Here is an 18,363-nt window from a genome sequence, read left to right as displayed (position 1 = left end):
AGGTTGGTTCACTTGGCAAAGACAGATCCAGGCAGCCTCTACACTTGAGTTGCTTCTTCATTTTTTTTCCTTGAATAATGAAGGGAGAAAAGAACAAACTATGAAGAGAGAAGCTAGGTAAGATTTGGTGAGTAGAGAATATGATTTTTAGACAGAAGATTCCATATCCACCAACGCATCCACTTCCTGGAGAAAGGGCCCACCCAGCTGAATGATAACATATACTATTTATCGAACATTTGTAATGTGCCAGGCACTTATATACATTATCTCTACTTTTCAAAGAAACCCTTCCTTGAATGGTAGAGAAGGAAATGGCTACCCAAAGAAGATGAGTCTTCTTTTCTTTTTACTTTTTTTTCTTTTGTTTTTCTTTTTTTTTTTTTTAAAAGATTTTATTTATTTGTTTGACAGAGATAGAGACAGCCAGCGAGAGAGGGAACACAAGCAGGGGGAGTGGGAGAGGAAGAAGCAGGCTCCTGCGGAGAAGCCTGATGTGGGGCTCGATCCCAGAACGCTGGGACCACGCCCTGAGTCGAAGGCAGACGCTTAACCGCTGTGCCACCCAGGCGCCCCTCTTTTGTTTTTCTTTCACTTCTAATGTCCAGGCGCCCCTCTTTTGTTTTTCTTTCACTTCTAATGTCCCATCACTGCCGGGGATAGAGCCAGGTTCCAACCCCACCCCTGTCTGATACCAAAGCCTGTGTTCTTTTCACCAGACCACCGTGATCTTACTTCCCCGAGGAAGCTTACCTGTCCATCTCAGAAGCTACATACCACCTGGGACACCTGGATCTTCTTCAAGATATGTTCAAAAAACAAAAAGCAGGCGTGTCTCAAAATAATTTGGGGTTGACTGGCCTGAAGGCCCTGGGGCTAGAGCTGTTCGAACTGCACCGTGGCCTAAGCAGCCTTCCCAGAACCAGGGCTTCTGTGAAGAACCCAGTAGGGAATGTTCTTCTGCAAGTCTGAGCCCATCCAAAGGTTGGCACCCAAAATTATAAAGCGAGGGAGGCTAAAGGAGCAGCACATCACGACACGGTATAATTATTTGACTTTGGCGTCATTCCTGCTTGATGGCCGGCTAAGCCACATTAGCTGTCCTAAATGGAAGGAGCCTTTGCAGGTAAGCATAAACAAGTGGATCTTCTTCATGGCAAATGTCTCAGCCAAATGGCCTGGTCATGTTAAATTTGAGTCTGAGTCCACAGCTTTCACGGGAAAGGACTCAGTGGTCCTCAAGGGTGGCTCTCCCGTGGCCAGGTGCCCTGCCGTCATTGGCACTGAGGCAATATTTGAAGATGGCCGTGGTGGTGAATGCTGGGAGCATGGGGAGAGAATGAAGCACCTGCTAGCAAGGGAACTTTGAGTGTCTAAAACCCTGATTTCACCTCAGCAGGTTAAACCACAACCAAAATTTCTCTTGCAATAGAAAATCTTTGGTTTGGGGATAAACTCATCTCTGGAGTGTTCCATGTTCTAGGTTTTCCTCAGGTGGGAATCAGTATAGGGAACCTATAAGGGAAAGGAAAGGAAACAGCTCCAAACGGAATCGCCCAAAGCAGATTTCAAATTCCACAGAGAATTTGCATTCACCTACTGATTTGACTAACCAGCTCCAAGCTGATGCAAATGGCTCGCGCAAAATTTTACTAGGAGGAAGAAGCTAGGGGAGGGAAATGGCTTACAGACTTCTAATCTTGGGGGAGGCTCCTCCTTTGGGAGGTTGGCAAAGGAAAGAAGTTCTGACTTCCCAGATGGTGTTGCAAGGTAATCTACCCTATTTTGGTCAAGGTCTTGACTCAGGGTCATGTGTGTCTTGAGGAGGTCAAGTGGTAATTCAGTTGATTAGAAACAAAAGGTCAACATGCCTCAGCAGTGGTCATTGGGTGATTTTCCCACTTGGAATTCAATAGAATCAGAATTACAGAAATGCGTAATGTGTATGAGTTGAGGGGAGGGTTTGCCAGGCACGAAAGAGGAAAGGGAGCTAACATGTATGTGCTAGGATTGTTAAACATTTTCTTCCCTGAATCACTTCAGTGGTGCTATGAGGAAAATAATTTTTTTTGTTTTTTTTTTAAGATTTTATTTATTTATTTGAGAGAGAGAGAGAGCAAGCACGTGAGGGGAGGAGCAGAGGGAATGGGAGAAACACACTCCCCTCTGAGTGGTGACCCTGATATGAGGCTCGATCCCAGGACCCCGAGATCACGACCTGAGCCTAAACCAAGAGTCTGACGCCCAACCAATTGAGCCACCCAGGCTCTGTGAGGACAAGAATTCTGTAAGAAACCAAGCCACACCCCTTCAGTGAGTGGCTTGAGAGAGTGATTAAATGGGACTAGACCCCAGTATGCCTGCTGTTCCTCTCCTGTGGCTCCATGTGAAGATTCAACTCTGAGTGGACATGGAAGATTCTCCGTTTGGTCAGGTGCATTCTTCCTTTTTCCAACAGAAAAGCAGGAGTCTAGCAGTGAGCAAGGTGTCCAGGAGCGTCTCACAAGCAGCCAGACTTCTAGGGCTTTATGATGTGGCCCCCTCATGTTCAGAGCTCTCCTGAAACATAATGCTCTAATTTCCCAGTCCCCAAACTGAACCCAAATGACATTGTTTTGTGCACCTATGAGCTGAGCCAGGACTTCCTTAGCAAGTGGGAGAAAAACAAAATCAAGGAAACCCGCGGACCAATTTTAAATGGAATGAAACCTACACATTTCCTAAAGCTATGAACTGAACAAAACCAGATCAAAATATTCTCAGTAAACCTGAGTCAAGGCAATGTTTCCCTTGGGTCGAGTCCATTGCCACAAGTAAATATCACTGAGAGCTCAGGTGCTCTGCGAGGCTGAGAACTTGGCCCACTGCAGACATGGGGGCGGGGGGGGGGTGAAGGGGGGGAGGGCTGGAGGGGGGAGGCTGGCTCAGACAGCTATGGGGTGTGCGAGGGCTCAGATGGCCCCTCACCTGCCCTGGCCTCTGACCCCTCCTCTGTGAAGTGACGGGGTTGCCCTCATTCTCTGGTGTCCCAACAAAACAGAATAAAACAGAAACAGCGGAAACTTTTCAGAAGGTAGCTTTGTGGAGAATCCTGATGTGTAGAACTGATACAGAGCCGTTCTGGGCGAGGCAGCGGGAAGTTGCTCCGTGGCTCCGTGGCTCCGTGGCTCCGTGGCTCCGGAGTAAAGTGTAAAATTAATAGCAGGTAACTTTGTACCAAGCACTCTTCTAAGCCCTTTCTCTGTAATACCTTATCTACTCTTCACCACCATCCTTCTGAGGTAGGGACTACTACCAGCATGACCCCAGTGTTACACTTGGCGAAACTGAGACACAGAGAGGGTAAGTAAGTTGCCTGTGGTCACACAGCTAGTGAGAGGAAGTGGGGTGGGACCTGGCGTTCTGACTCTGCATTTGGTTAACCTCTCTGCTCTGTCGCTCTCATACCACCTGGGTTGGGCACCAGCCTGCAACGGATCTAAAATCAGAATAGAATAAATCAGAAACTTGGTACCATCGAACTCAGGTCTCTCTGTCTAGGACTCCTGATGCAACAGGCAGAATGAGAGCTAGACTCTGAAGCCCGTGTAGACAGTCTCCTCCGTCTCCTCCCTCTCTCTGCTGCCAGTTTCGCTCCTCACAAGGCAGGTCACACCTTGCTACTGCAAGCTGCTCCCCCAGCCCGAGGCCCCCCGCCTAACAATGTTGCTTTGCCCATAGCTGCAATCGGCCGGAGCTCTGAGAGCAGACGAGTCAGCGCACAAGGCTGCTTACTAGGAATGAGTGATTTATTTTATTATGTAGTTTAAAAACTTCTAATACGCCTCCCAAAAGGCCGCCTGCTTCAGAAATCTGAAAAAGGAAAGGAAAGAGGGAATTCGAACTGCAGAGCGGTGAAAAGTGTTTTGCCAACACGACACACAAAAGAAATCATTTTAAAACGCACTTTGAAGGTGGTTTCATTGCAGCAGACGTGTAATACATCTCTGTCCTTTACGTGAGTGACTGACACTGCCCACTAATGAGCGGAAAGAGATCCATCTTCCAAGACAGTCGTGGGTAACGTATAAATGGGAGACTATGTTCAGTGCCTGCGATAAATGTCTGATTTTGTACATCAAAGAGTTGTCTTTTCTCCCAGTCTGCAGCTTGTCTTTTCATTTTCTTAATGGTTATCTTTTGAAGAGCAAATCTTAATTTTGATAAAGTTCACTTTGTCCAAAAAATTTTTTTTCTTTTATGGGTTGTGTTTTGGGGGTTATACTGAAGAAACCTTTGTCTAACCCAAGGTCACAAAGATTTTTGCTGACTTCACTCCCTCATTCACTTAGTAAGATGCACACTGTGCCAGGTGCCAAGCAAGGGGCCGGCCGGATGGAATTGCCTGCGACACTCTCCTCCCCTCTGACAGCCTGAGCTGGGGACAGGGGCGCAGGAGCACTCCGCTGCCGGAGGGCGTTTCATTGCTTTGGCGGAAGCACTCGCAGTTGAAACACCAAACACCAAGGACAGAGTGCGTAGGGCTACCAGAGCGATTGGAGGAAGCCAAGGTCAACTCACGTGGTCTGATATGGGATCTTGTGACCAAGACTCTGGTTCTTAAGTTAAAAAAGAATGAACCTGTAAATCCCGACAGTGAGGATGATGCCCCAAGACTGTCGGCTTTTAAGGTCAACATCTTGGGCAGTTTGGCTGGAACGTCTGCCCGTATAGCCCACTGTCTTTTGGAATGACGAGAATGTCATCATCAGCTTTCTGTCTGCTTACAATGAGCATGACTGGTCTTTCTAGAGGCTCGAAGAGAGGCAGTGAGGCCAGGAATTCCCATTCCTCGCCACGAGCACGGTGGCCGTGAGGTGTTGGGTTAGGAGCGCCCGTGTTAAGGTCTGGTACACGAATAGCTGCCCCTTCACTTGGTGAAGAGGCTTTTAATCATGGTGTTCAGTCTCGTTGCTGTCCCAGAGAACAAGCAAACTTCTTGCAGAGCAGATTGGCCCCAGGGGCTTTTCTAGGGAGGACTTGGCAAAGGAATACACACCAAAGAGAGAGGCTAGTCCGATTTTGCTTCAGGGACAGAATTTCAAGGCTCGATGGGTGAGAATCGGTGTCTTGCTACTCAAAGTGTGGTCTGAGCACAAGCAGGTATCAGGGTCACTGGTGGGATTGGGTGGGGCTTGATAGAAATGCCAAATTTCAAGCCTCACTCCGAGAGTAGGGTAGAGGAGCAGATGTGCTCATAATTCCCAAGATGTAGATATTACTGGCAGAATCTGCTCTTTACCAAGATCCCAGTGACCCACGAGCACTTCTCAGGTTGGAGAAGGTCAAGTCCAGTGGCTCCCCTGCCGGTACCCTGGCTAAGTGGTTATCTGGGCTCTGCTTACTAACTCCAGACACACATAGTCAGTGAGTAGATGGGAATGATCGTTTTATTTTTCCTTATGGGTTAAGTTGATTAGGCAGAGAAGGGGACATAAGTGAATAAGGAGTTGTGCTCTAATTTGCAAAGGGCAGGTCAGCTGCTAGAGCTACCCTTTAAAACAGCTCATCTTTGCAGCAGACAGATTTGGAGGAAGCAAGAAGACGACTTTGACGTGTGGTTCTTTGTCCACTTAGCATCATTCCATAGCATATTTAGTCTTAGGAAAAATACAGCATTGCCGTGTGTAAGTACTGGTAGTGCAGACTGGTTGTCATCAATTACTCTGTGCACTTACGGTTTAGAAGGCCACAGTCTTCTTTCTACCAAGATGAACAAAGGGATGCTAGCAGTGGTTCCCAAACTTTAGCATGCAACAGAATCACCTGGAGCGCTTGTTAGAAAATTGCTAAGCCCTCCCCTCCCTGACCAAAGTTTTTGATTCGGTTTTTGAGATAGGAACTGATAATCTGCATTTCTAGCAATTCCCAGGGGATGCTAATGCTGTTATAAAAATAGTAGCTTCAGATGCATTATTAGCACCTCAGGAAAGATATAGACCCCTACTCATTGATACTGCGCTCCGATGATACGGAATATAGGGCCACATACCAGCAATCTGTAGTCTCGGAAGACAGGGTACGCAGGACAACTTAGATACAGAAAGAGTCTGATGGCTGTCCAATGTCTGCTTCCCAAACCTACATCTGAGTTGCTAACAAGCAATCTCATTTACTTCATTTTCCATTCTTTTAGCTCTACCCACCTCTGATGGCAGACAGAGATTTGATATGGAAATCAGAAGTGCCTACCGGTTGGCAGGGGGCTGGCCAGTGTCGCTGAGACATTCTGAGCATGGGGGTGGGCTCTGAGCTGGGTGATGACCTTCCAGGTCATTACGGTCCCTTGTGTAGCCCTGGGCCCGGCCTCACCTACAGGCTCACATCCATGACTTTGGCAGAATTAAGGAGCAGTTCTGTTGTGGGAGGACGTTGGAATCACCTCCATCCTCAGGGAGCTGATCAATCTTTGGCACAGCACGGGACCCAAGCATCTCTGGTCGGGGTTCCTTCCGGCCAATTTCTCCACCTGTGGCAGATGCTCAGCTTTGAACTCTCGGACCCTTCTGGTGCCACTTGTCTCAAGACTCCCTACAGACGGCTGTGTGGCAGAGGCTGCCTGCCAGTGAAAAACCAGGACCACGCTTTGTACTGTAATTGAGTGGAGACAGGATTTGCCTCACTGGTGTACCTTGCCTGTATGACTCCATTTCATACTATTAAAAACAGAGACTTGGTCCTTTTTTTTTTTTTATAAAAAATTTATTGAGATGATGCAATTATAGGCTTTTCTTTAAAAATTATTTGCAACTCACTGGCCCTGAGAAAAGGCATTTGTTTTTTGTTTTTTTTTCTTTTTTGTTACATTCATTTGATTCAGTCCCTTATAAACCCCACACCTCATAAACAACAAGAGATAAGAAATTAAACAAAAAGAAAAAAAGAAAAAGAAATTCTAGATTCGTTCTGGTTTGCAGGTGGTTGCAGTCACAAAGAGAAATCTTCGAGAATGTTCACTTGGCGTGTGTGAAAGATTCGGGGAGTTTGTAGTTGTTTAGTGTTGATGCAGATGGGGCCAAAAGAGTATCAGGTTAGTCTTCTGTGGTTTTTAGACAGGCAGGGATTATTGTCACCTCCCTCCCCCCGTGGCTTCCTTAGATCACTGCCTTCCTTCCAGAATTCTCTGCTCAGAAGAGGAGTAGGCTGAGGGATGAAAACTAGCACCGAATGCTAGGGCAAAAAACCTGCCCTTTGTTCTTTGGGTATTTCCCCAAATCTTTTATCTTCAGCTTGCTGGGTGGGAATGGGTCAAATGGGGGTATGGCTTGGCTGGATTCCACTCCTCGTTCTGTCCCTGGCATGCTGTCTGCTCCCAGGGCATCATCCTACCTCCTGCATACTCAGGTCTCCCCTCTGCAGAAGGGAGTGAACGCTTCAAAAATGTATTCAGAGTTGGAGCTTAGACAGTGAAAGGTGGAAACAGTGGTTACTTAGTCATTTAGGTGAATCCTGTCATAGCCATCGAAGTTTTAGCTAAAGCTACATTCTTATTTGGGCAAGATATCAGCGTACAAAGACCCTGGCTCAGAGGGTTCCAAACACACTGTTGAGAGGAGGAAATCCATCAGTCTGTTATTCCTCTTTTTCTGTGGGGATGTCCCCCTCAAAAAAAAAAAAAAAAAAAGGGAAGAAAGAAAGAAAGGAATCAGGACATTGGTGACGCTGCCTTAGGCAAGAGACCAAGTTGCCTTGGGACAAAAAAGAGAGAATGTTCCTGCCACATGGCCACTCCAGCCAATTGCCACTGCTTTCCTCTGATGGAGAGGAGGCAACGTGGTGAACCCAAGATGCAGGCAAGAGAAGGTGCTAGAGGATTTCTAGCTGGAGATACTAGCGAGAGCAACACCCCCAGACACAGCTGAAGGAAGCTCTCCCCACTCCGAAGGGCTCTTCTGCATTCTCCTTTCCCGATTTCTGATCTACACCAAGGCATCCTGTGACATCAGCGGGGAAAGGTCAACTATTCAGATCACAGACATGCTTTTAATGTGGTCCCAGGTGAACGTGCCCTCCCTCCCCAGGACTTAGTGTTGAAGTAAGGAATTTCATCCTGGATAGAGTCGACAGGTTTAGCAGACGCTCTCAGAGGGCAGGGACTGTGCCCGATTCCTCTCTGAATCCCTCTCAGTGTCCAGCAGGTGCTTCAGCCAAGTTTGCTGAACTGAAGCTAGGATCTTTGGGGTCTGCAGTGTGTAAACACTGTATCCCTGGTGTCAGCACTGCCCAGGTGTTAGCTCAAAGAATAAATGAGAAGGACTTTTGCCTTTAAGGGAATCAACAGAAAATTCTTATTGGTAATATCTGGGTGGGAAATAAAGATCACATTGGAATTAGCACTTCTATTCTTCAAGTGGCTGAAGGTGTCATCCTGTCTTACTTATTCTTATAGGGTATTGCTTTAAATACAGAAATCCTTGGGGCCGAAGGGAATTTCCCTCCCTAATTCAACTGTAATATTCTTTGAACACTAAGAGCCTGAGCCCTTCTATCTGGGTACAGTGAACAGAATGAGATGTTCTAATCTTAGGGAAGAGTCACATCATGCCTTGTCTCTGATTTCATAGTCACACAAAGGGCTTCAGTAAAAATCCACCCGTTCTCTCCAGCCCTAAAACTCAACAGCTTTCACAACACACCAGGTACTTGGCTTAAGATCTCCAGTAGTGATCCAACATCAGTCATCTTAGAGGCTGGAGAATGGATCACTGAGTGCTGTTGACCGCTCTTACAAGGTACCTGTAGCATGCTGGGCTCCAGCTGAATTTCACCACCACTCAAGCAGACTGAGACCAAACCCTTCCTTCATCAATGGACCCTTCAGCCTCACACGGCAGCTCCCTGACCTGATCACAAGCCCCACCTTCTGGAAGGTAGAGTTGGGGGAGCCTGTGACAGCACAGAAGGCTGGCCAAATCCATGTGTCTCTCTGCAGTCTGCTAAGAGGCAGGAACAGAACCCAACTTAAGAGCTTTGAAGGGCTCCCCGATTCCAGTGTCCTTGACCCACAGTCAATCTGTCCTTCCCTTCCCCCCCCCGGCTGGTGTCCTTGTCAGTAAGGCTGGGGGAGAATTCCTCCTGTCTGGGTTCCTCCAACCCCCACCTGCCTGATGCAGTTGGAAGTGGCTTGAAGAGATACCCGGGGCTCTGGCAGCTTCCCCGTGAAGTCCGCTGACAGCATATACACAGACCTGGCAGCTGTGAGGTGCTCACCCGAGTGAGTAGAGGAAACAGAGGAACGAGGACGGGGTACTTTGTAAGGCAGGTCTAATCTTTTGGATTAAAAAAGACTGTCCTCCTAATATTGGATTCTGAACCTGTACTGGGAGAGTCAATTCCGGTGGCTAGAAGACGAAAAAAACAAACAAACCCTAAAACAGCTTTCTAAAAATATCTGTTATCGTCAAAAGTACTAAGAGGTGGCACTTCCCTCGTTTTACAAGATACTATGGATCTTATGTTGAGGTGAAAAAGAGCCCCAAACAGGTCTGTTCTGACACATAGCTATGAAAGAAGAAGAGAAGAAAAAGGTAATGAATCTGAGGAGTTTCTTGTCTGCCCTGGCTTGGCAAACACCAGGAGCAAGTGACTGTGTACTCCAGGGTCCTCCCCTCTCAAATGCCCTGTGTCCTGTGGGGACCAGGAAACTTAAAAAAAAAAAAAAAAAAAAAAAAAAAAAAAAGGCTAGGAATGGAAAAAAACAACAAAACCAACAACAACAACCAGGCGAGGGCGTGAAACTGACCACAAGATGGCCTCGGGATGGAGCGAAGAAGACCTTCCCCCTCACTAGCCTCAATCCCCTGCGCCGGAAGCACATCTCCCCCCTGCAGCACATTTTCCACCAAGTTTCTGACCATCAGGCCCTGGGGGTCTTCTTGTATTTTTCACCTTGCGGAACTTGCACGCTACTCCCATGATGCTGGGGCCTTCTGAATGACGCAGATCGCCTTCTGTCCTTAATCCTCCGTCCGTGGAACCACCATGTCCTGGGGTTCTCACAGCCACCCCTGGGGCGGGGTGGGGGGGCGGCAGCCCGCTGGACTGGCATTTCTCTTTCTGGAGGACTGCAGCACCTGTGAGGTTTGGGGCCTCCCTCCCATGGGTAGCCAGATGCCGGGATGTGGGTCTGATCTCGCGGTGCCGTCTGCAAGGCACCCAGACCACTGAAGCCTACCCGGCGTCACCAACGCTCAACACTCTCCAGGAGGCTCAACTCTGCTAAAAGGCATGTGAAGCTCGACAGCGGGCGGGGAGGGAGGACAGACAGGAGGCAGGGAAGGAAAGAGCGAGAGGGAGAAAAAGAGCTCTCCTTTTCATTTTATCTTTTTTAAAAGCATCTTTTTTTTTTTCTTTTTTTTTTTTTTCCAGCCAAGACCCAACAGCAACAGGCACAAACCTGATCCACGTGGCAGGATAAAGAGGAACCTGAAACCCTTTGCAAGTGTTCTCTTTCCTGACCAGCTGGGCTTGCCGCACTTTGTGAGATTTGCAAAAAATAGATATATATAATAGATATATATTTCCATAGGAAAACAACCTCAGATGTCTTCCCCTGTATGAATGATGAAAAGTCAAACCGCATGGTCTTTAAAAAACAAACAAACAAAAAACCGAAAACACCATGAAACTAACAATAGGTGGACGGGTGAGGGTGAGGAATTACAGATGGAGAGGTTCCACGTAAGGAGGAAACGGAACCAGGAGTCCCAGGCTCGTGCCCTCGGCCAGAATTCCAGCCCCGCCTTCGCTGGGTGGTTTGTCTAAGGTGCTCTGGGGGCCCTCCTGCTACGCGAGACAAGTGTCACTCCCACTTCCCGGTCTCTTCCGGTTCAGCTCTCAGCCGGCCTGCTGGCCACGCCTCCAGGGCCCTGCTGGGCAGGGGAGCCCCCCCGCTGCCGGCCCCCCGCTGAGGCCGGGGCTTGGTTCCCTCAGCACTCGTCTTCTTGGTACATTTGTTCATCCAGCTCCTGGGACTCAAGGTGCTCCAGACGGTCCGTTCGGCCACTCATGATTTCATCTGGGGTTTTCATAAACCTTTGGAAGAGGAGATGGGGGAGTCCAGAGATTACATTTTCCTCAAGTTTGTCCCCACCCTGAACTCTCAACTCAAAGCAGAGGCCCCATCACCTCAAATAGCTGGAGAGCTACTGAACCCGGCCACTAATGCTAACTTACTGGAAAGAGGTGCCCTTTCTCTGACAGCCTGAAAAATGGCAAAAGAACTATAAAGAGAGTCTAGAAGACAGCCCCCCTTGGAGCTGTGCAGTGCCTCGTGCACGGCCATACGAGGGAACCCTGGTACAGCTCACTGATCCGTGTTTCTTATTTTTAGAGAGATTTTCCAGTGACCTCTGAGAGTTGTAGATCCGTTTCCATCCCAGACCGTGAGCCCAGGGAATGGTATGCAAAACTTGAATTTAACTCAAAGGATACAATTAAACGTCAAATGGAAAATTTTCCTAACAGGGCAAGTTAGTGGTGCTGTTGGAAATCAGAAAGGCAAAAAGAAAATCCTTTTCAGTGTTATCACTGATCCACGCTACATGTTAGAAATGAACCCCCATTTGTCTAGCTTCCTGCAGCTGGGCGCAAACGGCAAGCCTTATCTTCTCGGTGGAAGTAACATCAGTGACTCGTTGCGACCATGACCTCCCTGGTTCAGGAAGGTGGGCTGGGTGCAGACACTGCCGCCTCACCGTGGGAGCGCCCCCCGACAGCACCACTCGGGCCTGCACACCTTTCCCTTCCCAGGCCCTCTGCCCTGCACCACATGAACTGTCTGCAAGCAGGCTCTTTCTCCTGCCACTCCATGTTCAAAAGCCTGTGATGAGCACTTATCAGATAACGCCAAGGATACACTCTTCAGCTGGCCCACCTGGCCTCTTGGTCATTTCCACCCAGGAAACTCTGGGCCCCCACTGTTTATAAGCATGAACCCTTTACTCTAGCCCGGCCAGCCTTTTTTTTAATACCAATCACGGCTCAAGCCTTCCTCCAAACCTTATCTGGCCTTCTCTCTCTACTCCTTTCTCTGAGCTCTGCCTCATCAAAGAGCCATGTAATAGCGCCGGTCCCTACTGAAATCTCCCTTCTCTCAATACCTACAAGTCCTGTAAAGAGTACCCACAATTTAACACTTTGCTTGATTACACGCTGGGTTTTATACCAAGAAGTCTTCATTTTGTGGCAAGTCAGGCTTCCAACACTCATTTCCTCAAAAATGACCAACTCTCCTCACTAATAGTGCTATTCTGTCTTTTTATATTGTCGAAAATCACTCTTGGAAGCCTACGAACTTTCCAACTACTTCTGCTTCTCTATTTTGCCCTTTATTGCTGAACTTGTCAAGCAGTATGATTTGTCAAGGCTGCAGTCAATCTTCTCCTTTCATCCCCTAACTAAAACTTCTCCCCACCATCTAAAGTCACTAACAACCTCCGGAGGCCAAATCCACACATATGCTATATTTGGTACTGCAAACTACCCCTTTCTTCTCTTGACTACTTTTCCATAATAAGCTTCTGATAGTCCATATCGGTATGTCAAAATAAATTTACTGAAAGCCTCCATAAGGTATAGAACAGAATTATAGAAAATATAATCCTCTCCCTTCTAGAATCTTATGACCTAGTTGTGGGGAGAAGGACTTCACATATACAACTATCGTAAATGCAAATCATGAGGCGGTTTAGGGCCAAGGGAATCCAAGAGATGATGGAGGAAGATATCTGTGTGTGTTTGAGCAGTTGAAGAAGGCCTCATGAAGGGCAGGACACCTGAGATGGACCTAGAGGGCATGCAGATAGATAGATAGGTAGGTAGATTTTTTTTTTTTTAAAGATTTTATTTATTTGTCAGAGAGAAAGAGAGAGAGAGAGCACATAAACAGGGGCAGTGGCAGGCAGAGGGAGAAGCAGGCTCCCTGCTGAGCAAGGAGCCTGGTGTGAGACTTGATCCCCGGATCCTGGGTTCATGACTTGAGCCGAAGGCAGACGCGTAACCGACTGAGCCACCCAGGTGTCACAAGGGCATATATATTAAGAAAAGCAAAAGTGAAAGGGATATACGTTTCTGGCACAGGGACTCCTATTAGTGTTGTAGGGCAGCTGGCAGGGTGCGTGATGAATTTGGAAGGCAGGAGAGTGGACCAGAGGTAGAAAGGATTATGAATTAATCTAGGGGTAAATCATAACGTCTAGACAGGGAAGCAATAATAATGCTTTTGCCTTTCTTACATCTTCCAAATTCTCATGAAAGTGCTTGTCATTGGTAAACTCCGACCTGGAACCTGCTGGTAAGAAATCTCGGGAATTGTGGTTTCCAGGCTTCCAGCCCCAACAACATAGAATGCAGTGGAAATGGTACAGAAGAGCCAAGGACGATCCAGCACAATGACTAACCTGGATATGGAAGAGTCACTGATAACTCCAGTGTCAAGGTTGGTCACTTAGAACAACGGTGATGCCACTGATGAGTAACAAGAATTCTGCATGGGGGGAGGGGAGGTTTCTAGTATGCAAAGGTCTGTCTTGAACATTTCATGTCTGAGATATCAAGGTGGTATTTCGGTGGACATGTACTATGAAAAGCTCTTGGAAACTGAGATGTGGAATTTCAGGAGGATTTTAGAGCTGGGTACAGAGTCTAACCATTAAGGTGATAACTGAAGCTATGTAATGGGATCATTTCATCCAGGAATGGTAGGCGCCGAGGACCGAGTTTAGGGAGAAGGATGAAGGGGAAGCATCAGCAGAGCCAGAGAAAGGAGGATTATTATTTTTTTTTACTTCATTCATTCTGTTTCCAACTCTTGAACAGCCTTTTCTGTTGTTGTTGAAGCTCTCCATTGTTTCCCCTCTTCCTAAGTTATCGTAGCTCCTGCTGCTAACATCCAGGTTCTCTGCTTTTTCCAGTCTACCCCAGCAAGCTCATCGACTCGTACCGAGTGTCACTTTCTACCTGTGTGTAGATAATTCCAAATCCATCTCTCTAGCCCCATCCGAAACTCATTTCTGTCCCACCTGCCAAACCCATAACCTAACGTCATGTGTGTTGACCCCACCTTCTCCCAGCCTTTACTGGGTCTCCCCGTGGCCATTACCACCAGTGTCAATTACCACCACTTCTACCTCTCCTGATTGGTCCTTTAGATCCCTTCTTCTTCCTCTTCTAATTCTTTCTCCTCTCTTGCATAGTACTTGGAATCACAATCTATGTGGTAGGTTAAATGGTTGGAACTCATTAGCTGTGAGGAAGTCTGGAAAGAGGAATGTCTACTGCAGCAGCTTTCAGACTCTTCTGATTATAATGCATCGTGAAAAATACATTTTATATCATGACTCAGCACGTACAACACACATACACCCCCCCCAATTTTCATGAATCATTAGGGACTCTTATTTCACGTGATACAGTCTGGTATTTTCATCTCTATTCTATCCAATTCGGTTCTATGTCATTAAAAAAAAACAGTTGTGACTGACTCATTAAATCTATTTCTTGATTCACAAATGGGTCATGACCTGCAGTCTGACAAACACTGGTTCAGGACCTGGCTAACAGAGTTGGGAACCTGGAAGCCTCCATTTAATACTTCGACGATGTTACTTCGGTTGTTCCTCTTTACTACACTGGATGTTAACGCCAGGTAATACTATTTGATCACTGCATTATTTTGAAGGTGACTCAGATTGTGTTTACTTAGTTTTGGCTTTCCTCTAGGACAGACATAAGTAAAAAAAAAAAAAAAAAAAATTTTTTTTTTTCCTTCTAACACGCTAACCACCCAGCATCCGGTATCCAATTTGTAGCCCTGATGGCTTTGAGTGTCACACAGGCAGGTAGAGATCTTAACAGTCTCCCTCTTCCCTCTTATTTAAAGAAAACAATATCCTCCCAAAAGAAGGAAAGGAGAAAAAGGAAGTGCTACCTGAACAAAAGCCTTTGTCCTGGCTCCTTCCTGATAATGTTTAGTTTGTAGTAATGGCGCAGGGCTCTGGACATTTTCTCATAGGTCATGTTTGTTCTGTTCTGTTTGTTCAAAGGAGGAAGAGAGAAAAAAAGCACAAAGACACAGTGAAATCAACCTCCGAAAAGACGCTGGGGAGCTCTTCAAATAAAAGCTCGTCAGCTGCTGGCAGGCCCTGCCGGTTGGGGAAAGCTCCCCGCTCCCCGGCCCCTCCCCGGCCCCCCGGGTGCCCACCCCCTCTGCTTCCCCACACGCCACCAAGATGTGTCCGAAGGTGAATCACCTTTTGTCAGAAGCCCTGGCGCTGCAGCTAAGAAAGCGTATCCCGCGGCAACCTCCCTTGTTTCCTTTCCCAAGACCAAGCTCTGCTCTGCTCAGTTTCCTGCAGGGTCCCCATATCTGTGGGCCATCCTTCACCTTCTGACCCACAGAGAATTCCTTTTTTTCTTTTCTTTCTTTCTTTCTTTTTTTTTTTGTGGCAGTGACCTTTCTCCAACTTGTGTTTCTGGTTTGTCATTTTAAGGAAGAGATTTTTTGTTGTTGTTTAAATTCCTGTTCTGGAAGGAAGAATACAGTGGTTCTGAGCCCCGGGGGCTAGGGCACAGTCGGACGCCGCGGCGGGATTTTTCTCGGTGACTCACACACTGAGGAGTCTGTCAGCAGGGCCTTGCCGTATTTGGTCATGGCCTACATCAGGTCTTCCTCAACGTGGCCTGGGGCCGGCCGGCCGGCGGGGACTCAGGCTGCCAACCAGCCTCTGGCCCCTCTCACTCGGTTCCCCTGGTGGTGTGCCTCCCGGGTGTCTTGCCTGCTTTGTCCCACATCTACCGGCCTGTGCTCAGGCCTGGACGTTGGTGACTCATTTGTTTTATTTCGAGTAGGGATACAGATGTATTTACTTAAATATTTTTTTGAGGGGGGGGCAACTCTTTGCTCTGTGTCTCTATTTTCTTTTCCTCTCCTGTGGTAAGAACACTTAACATGACATCCAGCTCTTGATAAACTGTTAAGTGCGTCCTACAGTCGTGGTAACTAGGTACAAGGTTATAGAGCAGATCTCTAGAACTTACCCATCTCGCTTAATGGAAACTTTACGGCCATTGATTTGTACTCCCCCCTTCCCCCCTCTCCCCCACCCCTGGCAACACCATTCCACTCTTTGGTTGGATGAATTTGTCCATTTTTGACACTTCCTATGAATGGAAGCAGGCAATGTTTGTCTTTCTGTGACTGGCTTATTTCACTTAACGTAATGACCTCAAGATTCCTCCATTTTGTAGCCTGTCACAGGATTTCTTGCCTTTTTAAGGCTGAGTAATATTCCATGGTATGTATACATCATTGTTGCATCATCCAGTCATCTACAGTGGACACTTAGGGTGTTTTACCCAGTTTTTACATCCACGCACTTTGACAGTTTTCCTAACTATAAAAGATTGCATCTTTTAAATTCCAGTCCCTCTTTGCAGCGTGGAAAAGTGTGGGGCAAACAGTTCCGGCCTGTCTGCTTTTCAAGGGGATGTTGCAGACTGGAGGGTAAGCACCTCCATGGAGAATGGGGCTTTTGCAGACATGGGAGTTTCTAACCGAGCAGAACAGAAGCGACCCTTCCCCACGCCTTGTGAGTCCCAGAGCCCTGTGGAGCTTCCCTGTTCCCCTGTTCCTGGTGACAGAGGGGCAGCAGGGCCGGCTCGAGGGGATGGGATGGAGGGCTGCTCCCAACGCGGCCCTAACAGACGCAGGGGGTGTGAAGTTAACTGGCCCCTGGCATAAGTAACAAATGGAAAGTGGCATCTTTAATTATTTCCTTCCGTTTGCAACTGTCTAATTGTTCGCCCCGTGAGGAATAAACTAAATAATGAGGGGCACACTGAGGAGGCAGAAGCCAGGCAATTATCCTCCCACCCGGAAGATAAAGGCTTTATTTTGGCACTAGTCAGCAGAGTAAATAGCTGGTACCCTTTTACCTTATGGTTTCCCCACAGTCGAGCCAGTCCATTGGGATCCACTATCCGGAATATTTTGGATTCTTTGTCCTCCCATCGGATGAAGTTTTCGTACCGGCTGTCAGAAAGCAACTGATAGACGTAATCCCAAAGCAGTCTACAGTCTACAGAGGAAAAGGGCAAGAAGACACTTTTGAGTAGGTTTCTTGTTGAGACACTAAGAACAAGAATTAGAAAATAATCAAGTAATCACTTCTGCCTCCCGCGGATTGACAGTCTTTCTTATTTCACAGTGAGGAGACCAGGGCCCAGAGAGACCTGGCAGATGGTGCTGGAGAAAGGCGACCTTTGACCTCTGGAGGCCTCGGAGACCATCCTGGCCATCTGCCTCCCAACCACAGATGGGGACGTGACAATCTGGAAGAGGAAGCAGCTTGTCCAAGGTCATGACCAATGAACTGAACTTGAGCAGAGCTCATATGAAAGACAGCAAGCCAAAAGAGGGGTAACACTAGGCAAGGTCAAAGGGCGAGTAGAGAGCCCCAGGGTTCCAGGCAAGCAGCATGGTCTAGTTGGTGGCGTGACAAGATTACTCTGGGGTTGGAGGCTGAATGGACAAAGACGAGAAGATCGGGGCAGGCTACCACGTGGTACAAAAAGAAGTGTGATATGTGAAAGGCTGTGGGAAAGAAAATTCTGGTTTGCTATGACTGGGAGCTGTGGTTAGCATGGTTTTCAAAAGAGGACAGATATTTTCTCATTACGGCCTATTTTGGAGTTCTTTAACGTTGTTTTCTTACAATGAAATCAGGGTAGAAAGGAACCCAAGACAAAAAAATCACTTTTCCCATTTGGAGGACTGATGTTCAGTCACTTGGTCAGGCCACAAATATTTATTGAGTTAATACAGGCCAGGCACTGTGCTAGGCTGAGGGTCGGCATATTAAAAGAGAAGACACAGACTGCACGCTTCTCCTTTGTCCTAGTGTTTTCTGGATGTGCCGAAATGGTATGCGGTTTGCCCTCTGGCACCTGTGGATAGGTGGATGGAGGCAGACATGTCCTATCTAGGTGTGCTTTCTGGACCGGCCTCCAGATGAGAATAAGCGGCTCTGATTTCCAGGGGTACGTTGATTCTGGGAGCCTTGGCAGGCCCTAGCCAGGACTGGTAGTGAAGGTTGATGACTGAATTCTGTGTGTGTGCTCAGCACTTTCCTGGAATCCTTTCTAATCCTCGGAGGCCCCAGGTGGCTGGGGTTTGAATTCCGGGTCTCCTGCACGACACCGTGCTGACTTCCTTCTGTTGGGTGAGGCCTGGCACACCTGGAGGGGAGTGTCTGAGACCTGGAATATTTTAGAGTCAACACAGTCACCTCCCAGGGAATGAAACACACCCTTCTCGGGAGTCTC

The 18,363-nt window shown here is 47.6% G+C and overlaps 1 protein-coding gene across 2 annotated transcripts in view; it reads right to left on the bottom strand.

The window, feature by feature from the left end:
- Positions 1 to 6,719: 6,719 nt before the first annotated feature.
- The window catches only part of ETV6 (ETS variant transcription factor 6), a 235,444-nt gene continuing 223,800 nt past the window's right edge, over positions 6,720 to 18,363 (bottom strand). For both annotated transcript variants that reach the window (XM_026502411.4, XM_026502412.4), the window contains exons 6-8: positions 16,975 to 17,117; positions 14,969 to 15,069; positions 6,720 to 11,073 (exon numbers count right to left, since the gene is read on the bottom strand). In XM_026502411.4, the coding sequence (XP_026358196.1) occupies positions 10,968 to 11,073; positions 14,969 to 15,069; positions 16,975 to 17,117 (350 nt within the window). In that variant the 3' untranslated portion in view covers positions 6,720 to 10,967. The remainder of the gene's footprint in view (positions 11,074 to 14,968; positions 15,070 to 16,974; positions 17,118 to 18,363) is intronic.

Source organism: Ursus arctos, unplaced genomic scaffold (genome assembly GCF_023065955.2).
Source record: "Ursus arctos isolate Adak ecotype North America unplaced genomic scaffold, UrsArc2.0 scaffold_26, whole genome shotgun sequence".
In the NCBI taxonomy this organism is placed as follows: Eukaryota; Metazoa; Chordata; class Mammalia; order Carnivora; family Ursidae; genus Ursus; species Ursus arctos.
The sequence above is the reverse complement of the archived record's forward strand: the minus strand, read 5'-3'. Positions and strand labels throughout refer to the sequence as shown.